At 43.2% G+C, this 17,456-nt stretch overlaps 1 protein-coding gene across 1 annotated transcript in view; it reads right to left on the reverse strand.

Moving 5' to 3' along the window:
• Positions 1-5,453: 5,453 nt before the first annotated feature.
• The window catches only part of ntsr1 (neurotensin receptor 1 (high affinity)), a 56,844-nt gene continuing 44,841 nt past the window's right edge, over positions 5,454-17,456 (reverse strand). Inside the window, exon 4 of the mRNA XM_061789428.1 lies at positions 5,454-8,996. Within this exon, the coding sequence (XP_061645412.1) occupies positions 8,741-8,996 (256 nt within the window). The 3' untranslated portion in view covers positions 5,454-8,740. The remainder of the gene's footprint in view (positions 8,997-17,456) is intronic.

Here is a 17,456-nt window from a genome sequence, read left to right on the forward strand (position 1 = left end):
AACCTCAAACTATGAACAGTCTCTGCCTAGGAGTTGATAAAGGGCTTAAAAAAAACCCAACAATAATTCAATGATGTTATATTCTTTGTTACAGCCATGTTGCTCCGCACACGACAAACAGGTCTGTCTTTTACTTTAGTGAACAGACAATCTGCCTCCCACCTATCTTGGAAGTTAACCATTTTCCATCTTTCGTTTGGCCATTTTTGGGAAGGGGAAGTGTAAATTTGCCAGAGGAGACTGGTAGCATAGTTGCTAACGACTGCAACAGAAAGGGAAGGGGCGCTGGCCGGTCTAGACTGATGGGCCAACACACTAGCAAAGCATTCTGGGATTTGTAATATTAGTGGCGCATGTGCTACATACTGGCGGACCAGCTCTAATACACATTTGATATGGTCTTGCGGGCCTGAGTTTCACATATGCTCTAACCAGTCGTCCACCGTGCCACATAGTTAAAACCTAGGGCAGAAATAGGCCAAAGTTTATTGGTAAATAAAAAATGCTTTATTATCTTTATTTATTAATTTATTTATTTTTTAAAGAAACAATACAACAGTAACAAAACAAATTTTCTAGTAAATGCATTCATGTAAATAAAATTTCAATGGTCTTAACATAATTTATACTTTTTTTGAGTTGGCTAAAGTAACAAATTAATATTAACTAATGCAGAATCTTACAAAAGTACACTACTACAATCTGCACACTTTAAAACATATAATTAATAATCAGCATCTCTGGTGAGAATGATGTATTTTATTCCATCCATCCATTCTCAATACTGCTTATCCTGTTCAGGGTCACGGGGTGTTGGAGCCTATCCCAACTGACGTCGGGCGAAAGGCGGACTACACCCTGAACTGGTCGCCAGTCAGTCGCAGGGCACAACCACTCGCACTCACATTCACACCGCCACTGAGTAGGAACTGAACCCACACTGCCTGCACCAAAGTCAGGCGAATGTACCACTACACCATCAATAACTATGTATTTACATTTTTTATGGTTCGTCATGTTATTTTATAAATATGGATTCTGAACTCCAGATGATGTACAAGCGAAAATTGTGTGCTGTTATATTGTGTTTTTGAATAGTGTTGATGGATCCCTCGGTGTGGAACCTGTCCCATCCACCTGCTGCTGCTCTCGGGTGGACCCCAGGACTCGATCCCGCCCCTCGATCGATTGGGTGGGGTCCCCAGCCTCAGCAATTACAGGACACTTCTGTTAGTCTTTGTGTATGTGAAACGGTCTCAATTCACTTGCATGTGTCCGCAGGCACACACCCCTGGGACTCTTACGCTGGGTGTGGGGCCACTCACTTATTGCGACAAATAAATTGTGAATATGCAAATCGCTTGTGTATCCCCTCACTCATACTCTCGTCCTGTAGACTTTTATAATTTACATAGTTAATCCCACCACACTTCAATTGTACAGCCGGGTTCACGACCTGCATGCTTCTTCTCCTGTCCTTGTCCTGTTCTATCTTGTCCTGTCCTTCCCTCACAGGATGTAGAACTACAGCCCCATGCAACACTCATATCTAATGTTTCATTGTTGTAGATATGTAATGATTTACTTTTCTCATCCTGTTTACAGTTAGTGCTTTGTCTTTTGTCTTTGTTTCTCTCTCCCCACTAGAAACTTTGTTCTGTTCCACTTATCGATTCTGATTCTCAATAAACATCAATTATAAAACTAAAAAACCACAGCGGAAGCTTAAAAACTGTTGCGGCATAAGAGGGATACAGATCCTCCATTCTGCTTGACCTAAGAGCCAAACAGGACAAAAAAAACAACAACAACAAAACAATCTCTAGCTGTTGCTGTATCTTGAGCGCAGACATCATAAACTTTTTAATCTGCACCTCGGGGTCTTCCGGAGCATTGTCTGGAATGCCTGAGAAAATGAGGTCGCCTCGCATGCTTCTTGATTGAATGTCCAACGTAGTTTCTTTCATGAGTTTATATTCTGTCCATTCCAGTCTAAGAGTTTGTAGTTCTGCTGACGTTGACATCATGTTTGATCGAAGCGCAGTATTATCTAATCTGAGCTCATTCACTTGTTGTTGCGTGAATTCCAAGCTCTTTGTGAGTTCGGGGATCTCCTGGCAAAGCAAATCAAGTGCAATTGACAATAACTTGTCGATTGAAAAGAGGACACTCGTCTGTATCTCTGTCGAATCAAGCAAATCCTCCCTTGAGGTGGAAGAATCAGCTTTTTTCCTCTTCAGCGGCAGCTCGACGCGATCCTCCATGACGAGACCAGCTGGCATTGACGTAGCTGCGCGGATAGCAAGTGGCTCGCTGTAAATTACCGCTGCTAGCATAGCTGGGGAAGGAAAAAAGAAAAGAACGAAGCGACCAGCCGCCGTTGAAAAAGACTTGTGAAAAGAGACATTTTATCTTGTAGTAGCTGTTTTTTTTTCAAGACTGTGTAAGGGGCGCCGCCATGTTTTTCGTCTTCGGAAATCACGCAATCTCTCGTATTGTCACAGCATGCTCCCATCCCTCCGAACTCAATATGGACCGATCTTCTAATGCGTAGCTAGCACAGCTATTAATGTTAGCTCACTGATTGAGCGCATTGATTGTTTAGTGAACTACAAGAGACAACACAATCACTGACATTTTAATGCCTTTTAGCAAAGCAAACTACATCAACACAACACTGTCTTGTTTCTCCTCCTTTTTGTGGTGATTTCAAGTAGCAAGCCATTTTAATCTGTGAGGCCGGCCACTTGATTAGGGACAGCGAGCAAGACTGCAGCCCTCCAGGCTTGTCGTCGCTGAACCTTTGCACGCTAAACATTCTGAAGTCATATCCCGTATTTAAATGGGTGTTTTTGCATTTTGTCAGTGGAATTTGCATAATTCTGAAGAACGTAAATAAATAGGAAACTGATCATTTGGGGGAAGCCAGCAACCGCACGAGTCAGTTTTATTTAACTTAAATCGTACGTGCCCATCCTGCGAAAGATTGCATTTAAAACTTGGAACAGTACGTACCCCGGGAAAAGCACGGAGATGCAGAGTTGAAAGGAGTTACGTCATACTTAAGGGACTTCTTAGCGTGGCTCCACTCTTTGTGACTGACTAACTCCAAGTCAGCCTTTGATCATCCATGGGCTCCAAATGAAAATTAGCAATGTGGTGCAGTATTTTCTGTTGGCATTATGTTTACATGATAGGAAAATGTTCTTCTCATTGCATTTTGCCCTATGCTTCACTTAGCGGTATCGTGTGCTGTCTAATACTATATAAGCCTCACACAAAAGCACACATCAATTATCGACAGCAGTGCTGTTTGTTCCCTGAAACTTGAACTGTTTAATTTTACTTCGGGAGCATGTCGTAGCATTTACTGGTAGATAGCGTTTATAAAATTCTAACGCTGGCACCATGGCGACTTTTGCAGTGGCAAAAATATTTTGCCGGAAGTCGCACCCCTTCCATAGCATAAACCCTGTTGTACCGAGTAAGACTCCAGCATCACAAGTTTTTTTTTTTTTTTATTGCAATCACAGTTAAGATATTTTGTTCTGTGATATTGAAGAAATAAATATACAACAAATATCTATAAAATAATATGATTACACAGGTAGCGCTTGTCAGCAGAAAAACATTTTTAAAATAAAAGACCAGACATGGTTGGTCAGAAATAACGTCTCATTTGCTGTTTACTGTGATTAAATGAACAGCATTTTTGGAATAACCTCGTCAATGAAATGATACATTTTTGTTTACCTATTGATGAACAATATATTGATGCAAAATATTTCATAGTTACGCAGCAGTGAATACATTAAACAAAATACATTGTTTCAGCATATACTGTACTACAAAGTTCTTGACAAAGGCAAGACAGAAAACAAGACGAAATTGCACTTTTGATTCTGTATGGTGTCAGAGACAACACGAACAACAGGAATGCAAGTTTATCTACGGAATCCCAATAAAGGTTAGATTTGGACTAAACTAGACAATCATTTACACTTCACAGCAACAAGCAACATTTACATTTAATTAATTGTACATTCACGGCCTTTATTTTTTCTTTCTTCTGTTGTATTTTTTATTTTATATATATATACACACTCACACACACATTACATTACAAATGACATACTGTAAGTATACGTAAAGGTAAATAATGTGTATGCATGTGTATGTACAGTATACTGTAATGTGCAGCGGTGGGGCCAAGTCAATGCTTTGCAAGTCAGAAGTCTTTACCCTTAAGTCCCGAGTCAAGTCCCAAGTCGAGACAGGCAAGCCCTGAGTCAAGTCGCAAGTCCAACACTTTCGAGTCAATTTACCATCCATCCATCCATCCATTTTCTGAGCCGCTTCTCCTCACTAGGGTCGCGGGCGTGCTGGAGCCTATCCCAGCTGTCATCGGGCAGGAGGCGGGGTACACCCTGAACTGGTTGCCAGCCAATCGCAGGGCACATAGAAACAAACAACCATTCGCACTCACAGTCACACCTATGGGCAATTTAGAGTCTCCAATTAATGCATGTTTTTGGGATGTGGGAGGAAACCGGAGTGCCCGGAGAAAACCCACGCAGGCACGGGGAGAACATGCAAACTCCACACAGGCGGGGACGGGGATTGAACCCCGCACCTCAGAACTGTGAGGCTGACGCTCTAACCAGTCGTCCACCGTGCCGCCGTCAATGTACCAACAAAATAAAATAAAAAAAAAATATATAGAATATTTTAATATTTAATTAATATGTGGCGGCACGGTGTATGAGTGGTTACAGCGTCTGCCTCACAGTTCTGTATATATTATATATATTTACTGCCGGCACAGTAGATGACTGGTTAGCACATCTGCCTCACAGTTCTGGGGACTGGGGTTCAAATCCCGGCCCCCGCCTGTGTGGAGTTTGCATGTTCTCCCTGTGCCTGTGTGAGTTTTCTCCGGGCACTCCGGTTTCCTCCCACATCCCAAAAACATGCATGGTAGGTTAATTGACGTCTCTAAATTGCCCGTAGGTGTGAATGTGAGTGTGAATGGTTGTTTTTTTCTATCTGCCCTGCGATTGGCTGGCAACCAGTTCAGGGTGTACCCCGCCTCTCACCCAAAGATAGATGGGATAGGCTCCAGCACACCCGCGACCCTGGTGAGGATAAAGCGGTACAGAAAATTGAGGGATATTATTTACTGCATTCATATATTTAATATACTTTAAAATCTTCCATCCATTTTCTGAGCCACTACTCCTCACTAGGGTCGCTGGCGTGCTGGAGCCTATCCCAGCTATCATCAGGCAGGAGGCGGTGTACACCCTGAACTGGTTGCCACCCAATCGCAGGGGACACATAAACAAACAACCATTCGCACTCACATTCACACCTACGGGCAATTTAGAGACGTCAATTAACCTACCATGCATGTTTTTGGGATGTGGGAGGAAACCGGAGTGCCCGGAAAAAACCCACGCAGGCACGGGGAGAACATGCAAACTCCACACAGGAGGGGCCGGGGATTGAAACCCGGTCCTCAGAACTGTGAGGCAGACGCTCTAACCAGTCGTCCACCGTGCGCCACTTTAAAACAAGGGCATTGAACCATGTTCTTGTCTACAAACATTTCTAGTGAGGCAATTTCAAACAAATATTAATAGGCATTTCTTGTGATTATCAAAAACATAAGGCAATTTAAAAAAAGAACACAAGTTTATCATCTTGTTAAAAAGGCACAATTTTATCCAACTGTGGTATCTCAGTTGGAACACTAGGCCGCACTACGTAAAAATATTACGTCAAAAAGAGGCGAAGAAGAACACGACACGAAGAGGAATCAAGAATGTAGCTTCATGTCGAATATCCTACCGACACTAAAGAAGGAGAAAAGGATCTATACAGGCTGACCAGACAGAAGGATAGAGATGGAAAGGATGTGCAGCAGGTTAGGGTGATTAAGGATAGAGATGGAAATATGTTGACTGGTGCAAGATAGATGGAGAGAATACTTCGAGGAGTTGATGAATGAGGAAAATGAGAGAGAAGGGAGAGTAGAAGAGGCAAGTGTGGTGGACCAGGAAGTGGCAATGATTAGTAAGGGGGAAGTTAGAAAGGCATTAAAGAGGATGAAAAATGGAAAGGCAGTTGGTCCTGATGACATTCCTGTGGACGTATGGAAGCATCTAGGTGAGGTGGCTGTGGAGTTTTTGACCAGCTTGTTCAACAGAATTATAGCGCGTGAGAAGATGCCTGAGGAATGGAGGAAAAGTGTGCTGGTGCCCATTTTTAAGAACAAGGGTGATGTGGAGCGCTGTGGGAACTATAGAGGAATAAAGTTGATGAGCCACACAATGAAGTTATGGGAAAGAGTAGTGGAGGCTAGACTCAGGACAGAAGTGCGTATTTGCAAGCAACAGTATGTTTTCATGCCTAGAAAGAGTACCACAGATGCATTATTTGCCTTGAGGATGTTGATGGAAAAGTACAGAGAAGGTTAGAAGGAGCTACATTGTGTCTTTGTAGATCTAGAGAAAGCCTATGTCAGAGTACCCAGAGAGGAACTGTGGTACTGCATGCGGAAGTCTGGAGTGGCAGAGAAGTATGTTAGAATACTATAGGACATGTACGAGGGCAGCAGAACAGCGTGTGCTGTAGGTGTGACAGACGAATTTAAGGTGGAGGTGGGACTGCAACAGGGATCAGCCCTGAGCCCCTTCCTGTTTGCAGTGGTGATGGATAGGCTGACAGATGAGGTTAGACTGGAATCCGCGTGGACCATGATGTTTGCAGATGACATTGTGATCTGCAGTGAAAGCAGGGAGCAGGTGGAGGAACAGTTAGAAAAATGGAGGCATGCACTGCAAAGCAGAGGAATGAAGATTAGCCGAAGTAAGACAGAATATATGTGCATGAATGAGACGGGTGGTGGGGGAAGAGTGAGGCTACAGTGAGAAGAGATAGCAAGGGTGGAGGACTTTAGATACTTGGGGTCAACCGTCCAGAGCAATGGTGAGTGTGGTCAGGAAGTGAAGAAACGGGTCCAAGCAGGTTGGAACGGGTGGAGGAAGGTGTCAGGTGTGTTATGTGACAGAAGAGTCTCTGCTAGGATGAAGGGCAAAGTTTATAAAACAGTGGTGAGGCCAGCCATGATGCACGGATTAGAGACAGTGGCACTGAAGAGACAACAGGAAGCAGAGCTGGAGGTGGTGGAAATGAAAATGTTTAGGTTCGCTCTCGGAGTGACCAGGTTGGATAAAATTAGAAATGAGCTCATCAGAGGGACAGCCAAGGTTCGATGTTTTGGAGACAAAGTTAGAGAGAGCAGACTTCGATGGTTTGGTCACATCCAGAGGAGAAATAGTGAGTATATTGGTAGAAGGATGATGAGGATGGAGCTGCCAGGCAAGAGAGCGAGAGGAAGACCAAAGAGAAGGTTGATGGATGTCGTGAGGGAAGACATGAGGGCAGTTGGTGTTCGAGAGGAGGATGCAGGAGATAGGCTTACATGGAAAAGGATGACGCGCTGTGGTGACCCCTAAAGGGACAAGCCGAATGGGAAAGAAGAAGACTGTGTGAGAGAATGACCTCTTGATCATTTATTATTATTATTTTTTTTTTTACAAGAGAGTGCCCATCAGGGGGCGGCACGGTGGCCGACTGGTTAGAGCGTTAGCCTCACAGTTCTGAGGTGCGGGGTTCAATCCCCGTCCCCGCCTGTGTGGAGTTTGCATGTTCTCCCCGTGCCTGCGTGGGTTTTCTCCGGGCACTCCGGTTTCCTCCCACATCCCAAAAACATGCATTCATTGGAGACTCTAAATTGCCCGTAGGCATGACTGTGTGTGCGAATGGTTGTTAGTTTCTATGTGCCCTGCGATTGGCTGGCAACCAGTTCAGGGTGTACCCCGCCTCCTGCCCGATGACAGCTGGGATAGGCTCCAGCACGCCCGCGACCCTAGTGAGGAGAAGCGGCTCAGAAAATGGATGGATGGATGGATGCCCATCAGGGCGGTAACTTGTCTGAAGATAATAAGAACAAATTTTAGCAATGATAGCATGGTACACTCTGACCTAATAAATTATCAGTAAGATGCGCAGCATTATTTTGTCACTTGTCATGTTTTGCTGTAGTATAACAATAAGTGATACATATAGTGTAGAGAAGTTATGAATTTTGGTTTCTCAGTGCTTTGGTTAAATCAGCAAGTATTTTCAAGTCAATAGGTTCAAGTCCAAGTGAAGTCATAAGTCATTGCTGTTCAAGTCCAAGTCAGGTTGCAAGTCTTGTAACATATTGTGAAGTCGAGTTTAAAGTTATCAAATTCATGACTTGAGTCTGATTTGAGCCCAAGTCATGTAACTCGAGTCCACACCTCTGATAATGTGTAAACAAAAGTGTGGATGGTTAAGCTACAATGATGTGTAATAAATTTGTCCGAAAATGTATATCATGTAGATGCTGCACTGACAATGAAAATTAAAAATAAGAGCGCCTTTGTCATTGCAACTCCTTGATCACCAATTTTAGTGGTTTATACAACTAGTGGATCAGCCAGGACACAGTGGTGTTGTCGCGTTAGCATCATCGCTAACGTTCCTGTTCAGAGTTGTAAGCAACACACTAAAGCGAGCAGATGTTTATTTCACAACTGTTCGCAATAAGGGTTCAAGTTGTGGATTATCTCCAAATCCATGACAGAGATGACTAGTAATCATAAAATGGGAAAGGGTGGTGGTGTTACTGCGATGTGTTCCAATGGAATCAGTAGGCCGTCTCCTTGATGATGTTTGTGGAGAGTGTGTGGTTGCTGGAGATGCTGAGTGAGTGGCGGGTCAGAGGGCCGGGGTGCCTTCTGGGGACGTGACGGTAGGGCATGCAGAAGTAGCGCAGCGTGGAGAAGAAGATCTGGCGGAAGGGGGCTGACACCAAGTTGTAGAGGATGGGGTTGATGGCCGAGCTGACGTAGAACAGGACGTTGGTCAGCATGTAGAAGTAGTGGTAGAAGTCGTACAAGTTACTGGGAGGGAACAAAGGAGTCATTGTTACTTAATGGAAATCCCCCACGTTCCATTTTAAAGGCTTTAATTGGAAATGTATACAGTTAATCTCATCTCACATCTGATGACATAATTATTCTATTCAACACTCAACCAAAACACTTGTTCCGTCCATTTGGTTTACTAGCCTGCAGATATACAAGGTGTACTATTTGCATATCTGTTGTTGACCAATACTGGCCACTCATGCCAGAGTAGCATCTGCTCCATTTGCACACTGACTGAGGAGTATCTGCAACATTTGCACAATCAACATCATCCCAGATTATCGTACTACTGCACAGTGACTGTTTTTTTTTTTTTTTTGTCAATGTCTTTATATCTCAAAAGTGTTCTCTGTCAATGTATTGTCTGTTGCCGTACCAGAGTGGCTCCAATTACCGGAGACAAATTCCTTGTGTTTCTTTTGGTCATACTTGGCAAATAAAGATGATTCTGATTCTGAGGTGTTAGCTTTGTAACTGCAACTCAGCAATTTAGTAAATTCTCAGTTCATATCAATTCGTGGTTAAGTCCTTGTTTTTGCCTTCTTTGATAGATCACAGTATAGCTGAAAAAAACTTCCACTTCAGCGGCCACATTACCTTTATTGCCTTTACATTAATTTCACGGCCTTTATTCATGTTTGAGTCGTCTAACAAATCATCACCTTCTATTTGCATTAACCACAGTGGCTGTAGGATTGGGATGTTGCTTTAATGACTTTTGTCATGGGTGGCACAGTGACTACTACTGGTAAGCACATCTGCCTCATAGTTCAAATCCATCTTCGCCTGTGTAGAGTTAGCATGTTTTCTCCGTGCCTGCGTGGGTTTTCTCTAGGTACTCCGGTTTCCTCCCGCATCCCAAAAACGTGCATTCTAGGTTAATTACCTAATAAATTGTCCGTAGGTGTGAATGTGAGTGTGAATGGTTGTTTGTCTATATGTGCCCTGCAATTGGCTGGCAACCAATTCAGGGTGTACTCTGCCTCTCACCCAGAGTCAGCTGAGATAGGCACCAGCACACCCATGACCCTAATGAGGATAAGCGGTACTGAAAATGGATGGATGGATGGCTGGATGAATGAACTTTTGTCATATATGTGCAACATTAAATAAGGTACCTTTGAGTATGACAAAAAAAATGTTTTAACCTGTCCTGCTCAGCTGCATGGTCATGCAAAATCTGTAAGCCTTTTGTGCTGGAACAAGTTTTGCTCTGCAACAGGGGAGTTTGAAATACTCCCTCTGTTTATTTATTTTTTTCTTAATTATTCTGATGTTTGTTGAAAATGCACCCGGACAGAAAATACTTTTAGGAGACAAACTGAGGGACAGAATGGACAAGGGAAATGGGGATGCGAACCACAGCAGAACAATAGTTGGACAGTCTAGATATTTGACGACAAGTAACATTGCAAAGTCAAACCGTATTCTTATTTGTGGACTGGGGGACACACGGGGATGACATGCAACAAGTAACCAATAGGACAAGATGAGAGAGGACAGAAAAGGGCAGGGTAGGACAGGATGTGGGAAATGAGCAAGGCAGTGCTACTGATGAGTGGTGTGGTGGAACCCTACACCCACAAGGAAGGGTGGGGGTGGGGGGTGGCACCAGCGTGCCCATCCCGTGGGGGAGTCAGTCAGGGGGACGCTACTCACTCCCCAGGACCCAGGGCGGTCCCCCAGCCCAACTGAAGCGCACAGACCAGCCCCCAAGGGAGGGGCAAGGAGACTGAACCACCATCCGGCCCCCCAGGGGACCCTGAATGAGATGTGAATGTGCTCAATGTGTGAAATATGTGCAGTATGAGTAATAAAAATGTTCAGAGTGGGTGAAGTAAGCGGTTAGACCGCTGCGGGACTAGCCCGGTCCGACCGGCTGAAAGAACCCAGAGAAAAGGGAGGCAGCCCTAGAAAAAAGAAAATGGAAAAGGAAAATCAGTTATTATCCAAGTGGAGCAAAAAGGTCCACTTTTTGAAAGTGTCGTGAATCCGTACACAATGAATAACAGCACTGCACTGAGTGGGTGCAGTGTATTGTTTATAACATGAGAAATCAAATGCAGTCAAATACAAGAATACTCCACACTAAAAGATTGTACAATATTATGTATGAGTAAAGTACATTACGTATAAATATAAATACTTAATATACAGTAGTCATGGAAATTTGTTTTGATCCATTGTTAGTTTCTCGTTAATTTTTAATGCCAGGTGTAACTAAAAATACATTTGTTTGGATAAATATAATGTTGACAATCAAAATAGCTAAAAGTTTAATGTACGGGCTGGTATCAAGGTCTAGCAATTTTCAATGATTTTCTTGATAATAACCAAAATCATATTTAATAATACAATTAAGTGTATGTGTTTTTCAGGTAAGATGCATTGAGTGCTACCAGGCATTAAGATGAACAGGAAATTGAAGGAACAAGAGTGGCGTAATATTTGGCATATATATTACATATACTGCATATAGGTGTATACATTTGTTAAATAAAAAAAGACAAAGGTTAAGAATAGGTTAATTCCATTATTAGATAATTTTTACAAATTTATCGAAATCTTTTGAATTAATAAAAATATAAAAGTATTTTAAGTTATTTTGTCAGTTTTCATTCCACTGCTTTTACTAATTTTTGAGATTTGTGCCGTGGTATCGTTTTAGTACTGGTATCAAGCTACCGTAATTTCTGAAGTGAAGTACAGGAAGTCCTCGATTTACGAACGAGTTCCGTTGCTACACTGGCGACGTAACACGAAATTCCACGTAAGTCGGATTTCACCGTTAAAGTCGAAATTTACGGCGAAATATTGCTGTTACGGGTATTGTCCCACGTGATTGTGACAGCAAGCTCAGTGTGCGTGGCCGTCGATGTTTGAGTGAGACGGGACTGCGCAGGCATCATCCGACGGGACTGTGAAGGAGTAAGGAGTGCGCGCCGGTGCGAGTGTGTACAGTAGCAAGTGTAGTGACGGTGACCGGGGAAGAGTAGCGATTAGCAGAGGACCCGTTAACGTTGAATGTGTAGAGGAGCTAATAAAGCCATTAAAGCAGCAAATCGGTGCTTCGTGCCTTTATTGTTGCCACCACCCAGCTCAGCTGTGCAACGAGAGAGCGTCTCCCGACCACGGTCAGGTGACTGTAGCAGGAAAGGTTAACACTTCGTATAAAGAAACTAAAATACATTAAAAAAATGCTGCATTTACCATTACTGCTGAGAGTGTGAAAAAAGGGCTAAGTATGGTGCTGGGACAAAATGGCGGACGAAGCACGGGCGTCGTAAAGTCGAAAGTCGTAGGTCGAGTGCGTCGTAACTCGAGGACTTCCTGTACTTTATTTGCACACGTAATACTTTCTTTTTTATTTACTTGCTCTTTTTTATTTACTTGCGCCAATTTAGTTATATATATATTTTAATAGTTGGGTTGGACCACAAAAATCAATGTCTGGTTTTCATTCATTAATGTTGATTATATTTCTATTCATTATTACTTGTATCAATTTCAGTGACCATAGTGTTCATTTCTTTCTTTAACGAAAGGGTGCCTACATGTGTACTTCCTTCAATTCTCTAAATACCCAATGAACACATCAGTTTGACTTCATGTACCCTCTCGTTCTCTGCCGGATCACTGATTCTGTTCATCACCGTCTAATTTATTCTAAACAATACAGCCAGATGACAGAAAAAGGTCAGCTGACCACCACCAGTGGTTTTAAAAAGAACGTTATCATGCAATTCCTGCAATTAGTTGTACAGATTAAAGCAGCCTATGTCAATATGCTGTACATACTGTACATATACATTTCATTTTGTCATGCCATTTAATTTAACTGTGATTGTGGCCTGATAACAGAACAGTGACTTGACTATTAAGATAGCTTATTTTGCCTCACTTGGGGGCTGGGCGGGGCGCTTCGGTTAGGCTAAGGGACCGCTCTGGGTCATGAGGAGTGGATGGCGTCGCCCTGGCTGGGTCCCCCGCAGGAAGGGCTCACTGGCTTGGCCCCCCCTCACGGATGGAGGGGCGGGCTGGGCCCACTTTTCCTCAATATGCCAGCTCAGCAACTCCATACACCAGTTTACTAACATGCATGTGATATGGTGTTCATTCACTAATAAGTTCCATAGACACGCTATAGGCTTGAATTGCTAATGCTGCGACAACTAACAATAACACAGGTTATATAAAGATATCAGCTCACAGGTTCTTACAGGTGTTTAGACACAATAAAAAGCGTCCCACCATACCACTAATCAGTAGCACTGCCTTGCTCATTTCCCACATCCTGTCTTGTCCTCCCCTTTTCTGTCCTCTATTATCTTGTCCTATTGGTTTGTTGTTGCATGTCCGCACCGGGTGCACCCCCTGCCCCTCCATCCACAAATAAGAACACGATTTGACTGTTGTAACGTTACTTGTGGTCAAATATCGAGACTGCCTTACTATTGTTCTGCTGTAGTTCGAACCCCTATTCCCCTTGTCCGTTCTATCCCTCTGTCTGTCCCCTAAAACCATTTTCTGTCCAGCTCCATTTTCAACAAACATCAAAATTTAAAAAAAAACTAAGCAGAGGGAGTATTTATAACTCCCCTGTTGCACAGCAAAACTGTTCCAGCACAAAAGGCTTACATCGTCCTGGGTCATTCTAGGGGCCTCCTCCTCCGGAACACGTCACCAGAGAGCCATCAAGGAGGCACCTAACCAGATGCCTGAGCAACCTCATCTGGTTCCTCTCAATGTGGAGGAGCAGCAGCTCGACTCTGAACCCCTCCCAGAAGATCTCAATGGGAGAGCCCGGACACCCTGTGGAAGAAACATATTTCGGCCGCTTGTATCCTCGATCTTGTTCTTTCGGCTGTCCCTCTGATGAGCTCCTTTCTAATTTTATCCAACCTGGTCACTCCGAGAGCGAACCTCAACATCTTCATTTCCGAAACCTCCAGCTCTGCTTCCTGTTGTCTCTAATCCGTACATCATGGCTGGCCTCACCACTGTTTTATAAACTTTGCCCTTCATCCTAGCAGAGACTCTTCTGTCACATAACACACCTGACAGCTTCCTCCACCCGTTCTAACCTGCTTGGACCCGTTTCTTCACTTCCTGACCACACTCACCATTGCTCTGGACGGTTGACCCCAAGTATCAGAATCAGAATCATCTTTATTTGCCAAGTATGTACAAAACACACAAGGAATTTGTCTCCGGTAGTTGGAGCCGCTCTAGTACAACAGACACTTTGGAGACAAAGAAATTGACAAAAAACAATTGTGCAAAAAGATGCAGAGTCCTCTTGCACTTAGAGCAGTTCGAATGACTGATATTGCAATAGTCCGGTGCAATGACCATTGTGCAAAGGGCGCTGAGACTTCAAGGAGTGTATGCGGTTTAAAGTGACGAGTAGTGCGATATTTAAAGTCCTCCACCCTTGCTACCTCTTCTCCCTGTAGCCTCACTCTTCCCCCACCACCCCTCTCATTCATGCACATATATTCTGTCTTACTTTGATTAATCTTCATTCCTCTGCTTTCCAGTGCATGCCTCCATCTTTCTAACTGTTCCTCCACCTGTTCCCTGCTTTCACTGCAGATCACAATGTCATCTGCAAACATCATGGTCCACGGGGATTCCAGTCTAAACTCATCTGTCAGCCTATTCATCACCACTACAAACAGGAAGGGGCTCAGGGCTGATCCCTGATGCAGTCCCACCTCCACCTTAAATTCGTCTGTCACACCTACAGCACACCTCACCGCTGTTCTGCTGCCCTCGTACATGTCCTGTATTATTCTAACATACTTCTCTGCCACTACAGACATCCGCATGCAGTACCACAGTTCCTCTCTGGGTACCCTGTCATAGGCTTTCTCTAGATCTACAAAGACACAATGTAGCTCCTTCTGACCTTCTCTGTACTTTTCCATCAACATCCTCAAGGCAAATAATGCATTTGTGGTAGTCTTTCTAGGCAAGAAACCATACTGTTGCTCGCAAATACTCACTTCTGTCCCGAGTCTAGCCTCCACTACTCTTTCCCATAACTTCATTGTGTGGCTCATCAACTTTATTCCTCGATAGTTCCCACAGCTCTGCCCATCACCCTTGTTCTTAAAAATAGGCACCAGCACACTTTTCCTCCATTCCTCAGGCATCTTCTCACGTGCTATAATTCTATTGAACAAGCTGGTCAAAACCTCCACAGCCACCTCACCTAGATGCTTCCATACGTCCACAGGAATGTCATCAGGACCAACTGCCTTTCCATTTTTCATCCTCTTTAATGCCTTTCTAACTTCTCCCTTACTATTCATTGCCACTTCCTGATCCACCATACTTGCCTCTTCTACTCTCGCTTCTCTCTCATTTTCCTCATTCATCAACTCCTCAAAGTATTCTTTCCATCTATCTAGCACACTACTGGCACCAGTCAATATATTTCCATCTCTATCCTTAATCACCCTAACCTGCTGCAGTTTTAAACCGGATGCCCTTCCTGATGCAACCCTCTGCATTTATCCGGGCTTGGGACCGGCCTACAGTTTGCACTGGCTTGTGCCCCCCATAGGGCTGCATTTTAATGACTCTTTAATAGTAGTGGCAAATCTTATGTGGACAATTATTTCTCTAATAATCCAACTGGGACTCCATGGAGGAACTGTGTGACATGGGACAGACAGGCAATAAACATGCAATATAGGTAAGGCTAAACTCCAAGTCATAACACATCGATATGTTGTGGCGGTACATCATCTCAGTTATGAGTCCACTCTATTGATCAATTGTGTTCGTAGAGATGGAGGCCGGAGACAAGGGTCTTGTACAAAGGTGTATACAGTCAATGATGCGTGTGGCTGTCAGCATACGGGTGCGACATTAAGGATGAATGAGTACAGCAGTGAGGAAGAAACCAGGGATTGTTTTGAGCGTGACCGTTTCATTATAAATATATACTTTCTGGGTTTTGTTCATGGAAGGGAGGTGGACACATGCACCATTAGCACTGGAAGAACTTTGAAAGAATATGAATCATTAGCTACAAAACTGACAATTACGACTACATTTGAAACAAGCATGATTAAACAAATGTTGATCCTTAATTATTTTGTCAATTGTGGAATTACACCTGCTAGCATCAGCATGTTATGTTACAGTGAATACGTTTTTTAAAATGGAGCCATAAAAGAATAAACCATTTTGATACTTTGGCAGTCAGTTGACTTGACGTTCCACTGGATTTGTGCATTTCAATGTGACAAAGTTCAGTGCAGTCTCATTATTTTCTAGTCCAGCTTTACATTCTGCCATTTATCCAGAAACCATTAATTCAATCCATCCAGCCATCCATTTACTATACCGCTTATTCTTCATTAAGGGTTGTAGGTGAGATGGAACCTATCCCAGTTGACTTTGGGCGAGAGGCAGGATAACGCTGGACTGGTCGCCAGTCAGGCACAGGGCACATTTAGACAAACATGCCCACTCACGTTCGCACCTTTAAACATTTAGAGTCTTCGATTACAGTTCGGACTATGTACTGCAACTGCAGTATTTCCCCCAAAGGATGAAGATTTTATTTAATTAGTTTCATTACTCCAAGTTGAAATGTTAACTTGTCAAAATTCTGCTCAAGCGCACACCCCCATCTTTCCGAAAAGATGATGTTATATTTGCTGTGTTACTTTGTGATGTTTCCAGTTATTTATTTCCTACAGTGAGGTTGGCAGTTGTTGTTTTCTCTCGTATTTGTTTGTGCCCTCCATAAATGTGCAGTGTTTAGTTAGTAAGATATATAACAGCTCTCTAAATTAAAGGCAAAGTGTTCTTTGGGGTGTCAATATTTTTAGCATGACTGTATTGTCTTTTAGATATATTTGTCTTAAAAAACCATCCTCTCACTATTCTGGAATTTAGCAAATAGAAATAATTTTGCTAATCCTAATTGACCAAAAACAGGAAAAGTTTAGTCAGATTTTATGTCAGACAGTCAAGAAAAAAAGGTGTAATGTGTCTTTTCATACAGTCATGGGCAAATAGAACATTCACCAATACTCTCAGGCATAAACTGTATTCTGTCTCTTCAGTGGAAGCAATTAAAACTGCTGGAGTTAAGTCTCCTTATGCTTATGCTTATGCTTGTACCTGTGTAACAGTACTGCCACCGTCAGGCTAAGGCTTACTGCACACTGCACGATCCGGTCAAACCCGATTGGAACGGACCATCGCATAAAAATAAGAGTTGCCGACACCCCCACCGCACATTGAGCGAGTAGATATATGGATGCCCGAACAGCGAGCCTGTATAGGCGTTTGATGCTGTATATACATTATATTGTACTTGATCACATTTCTTCAACCAAAAAAAGATAGATTCATGGTTAAGAAAGAAGCGGGTTGCTGAAGAGTGGATGTGGTTGAGAATAAAAGCAA

This window comes from Phyllopteryx taeniolatus, chromosome 1 (genome assembly GCF_024500385.1).
Source record: "Phyllopteryx taeniolatus isolate TA_2022b chromosome 1, UOR_Ptae_1.2, whole genome shotgun sequence".
Taxonomy (NCBI): Eukaryota; Metazoa; Chordata; class Actinopteri; order Syngnathiformes; family Syngnathidae; genus Phyllopteryx; species Phyllopteryx taeniolatus.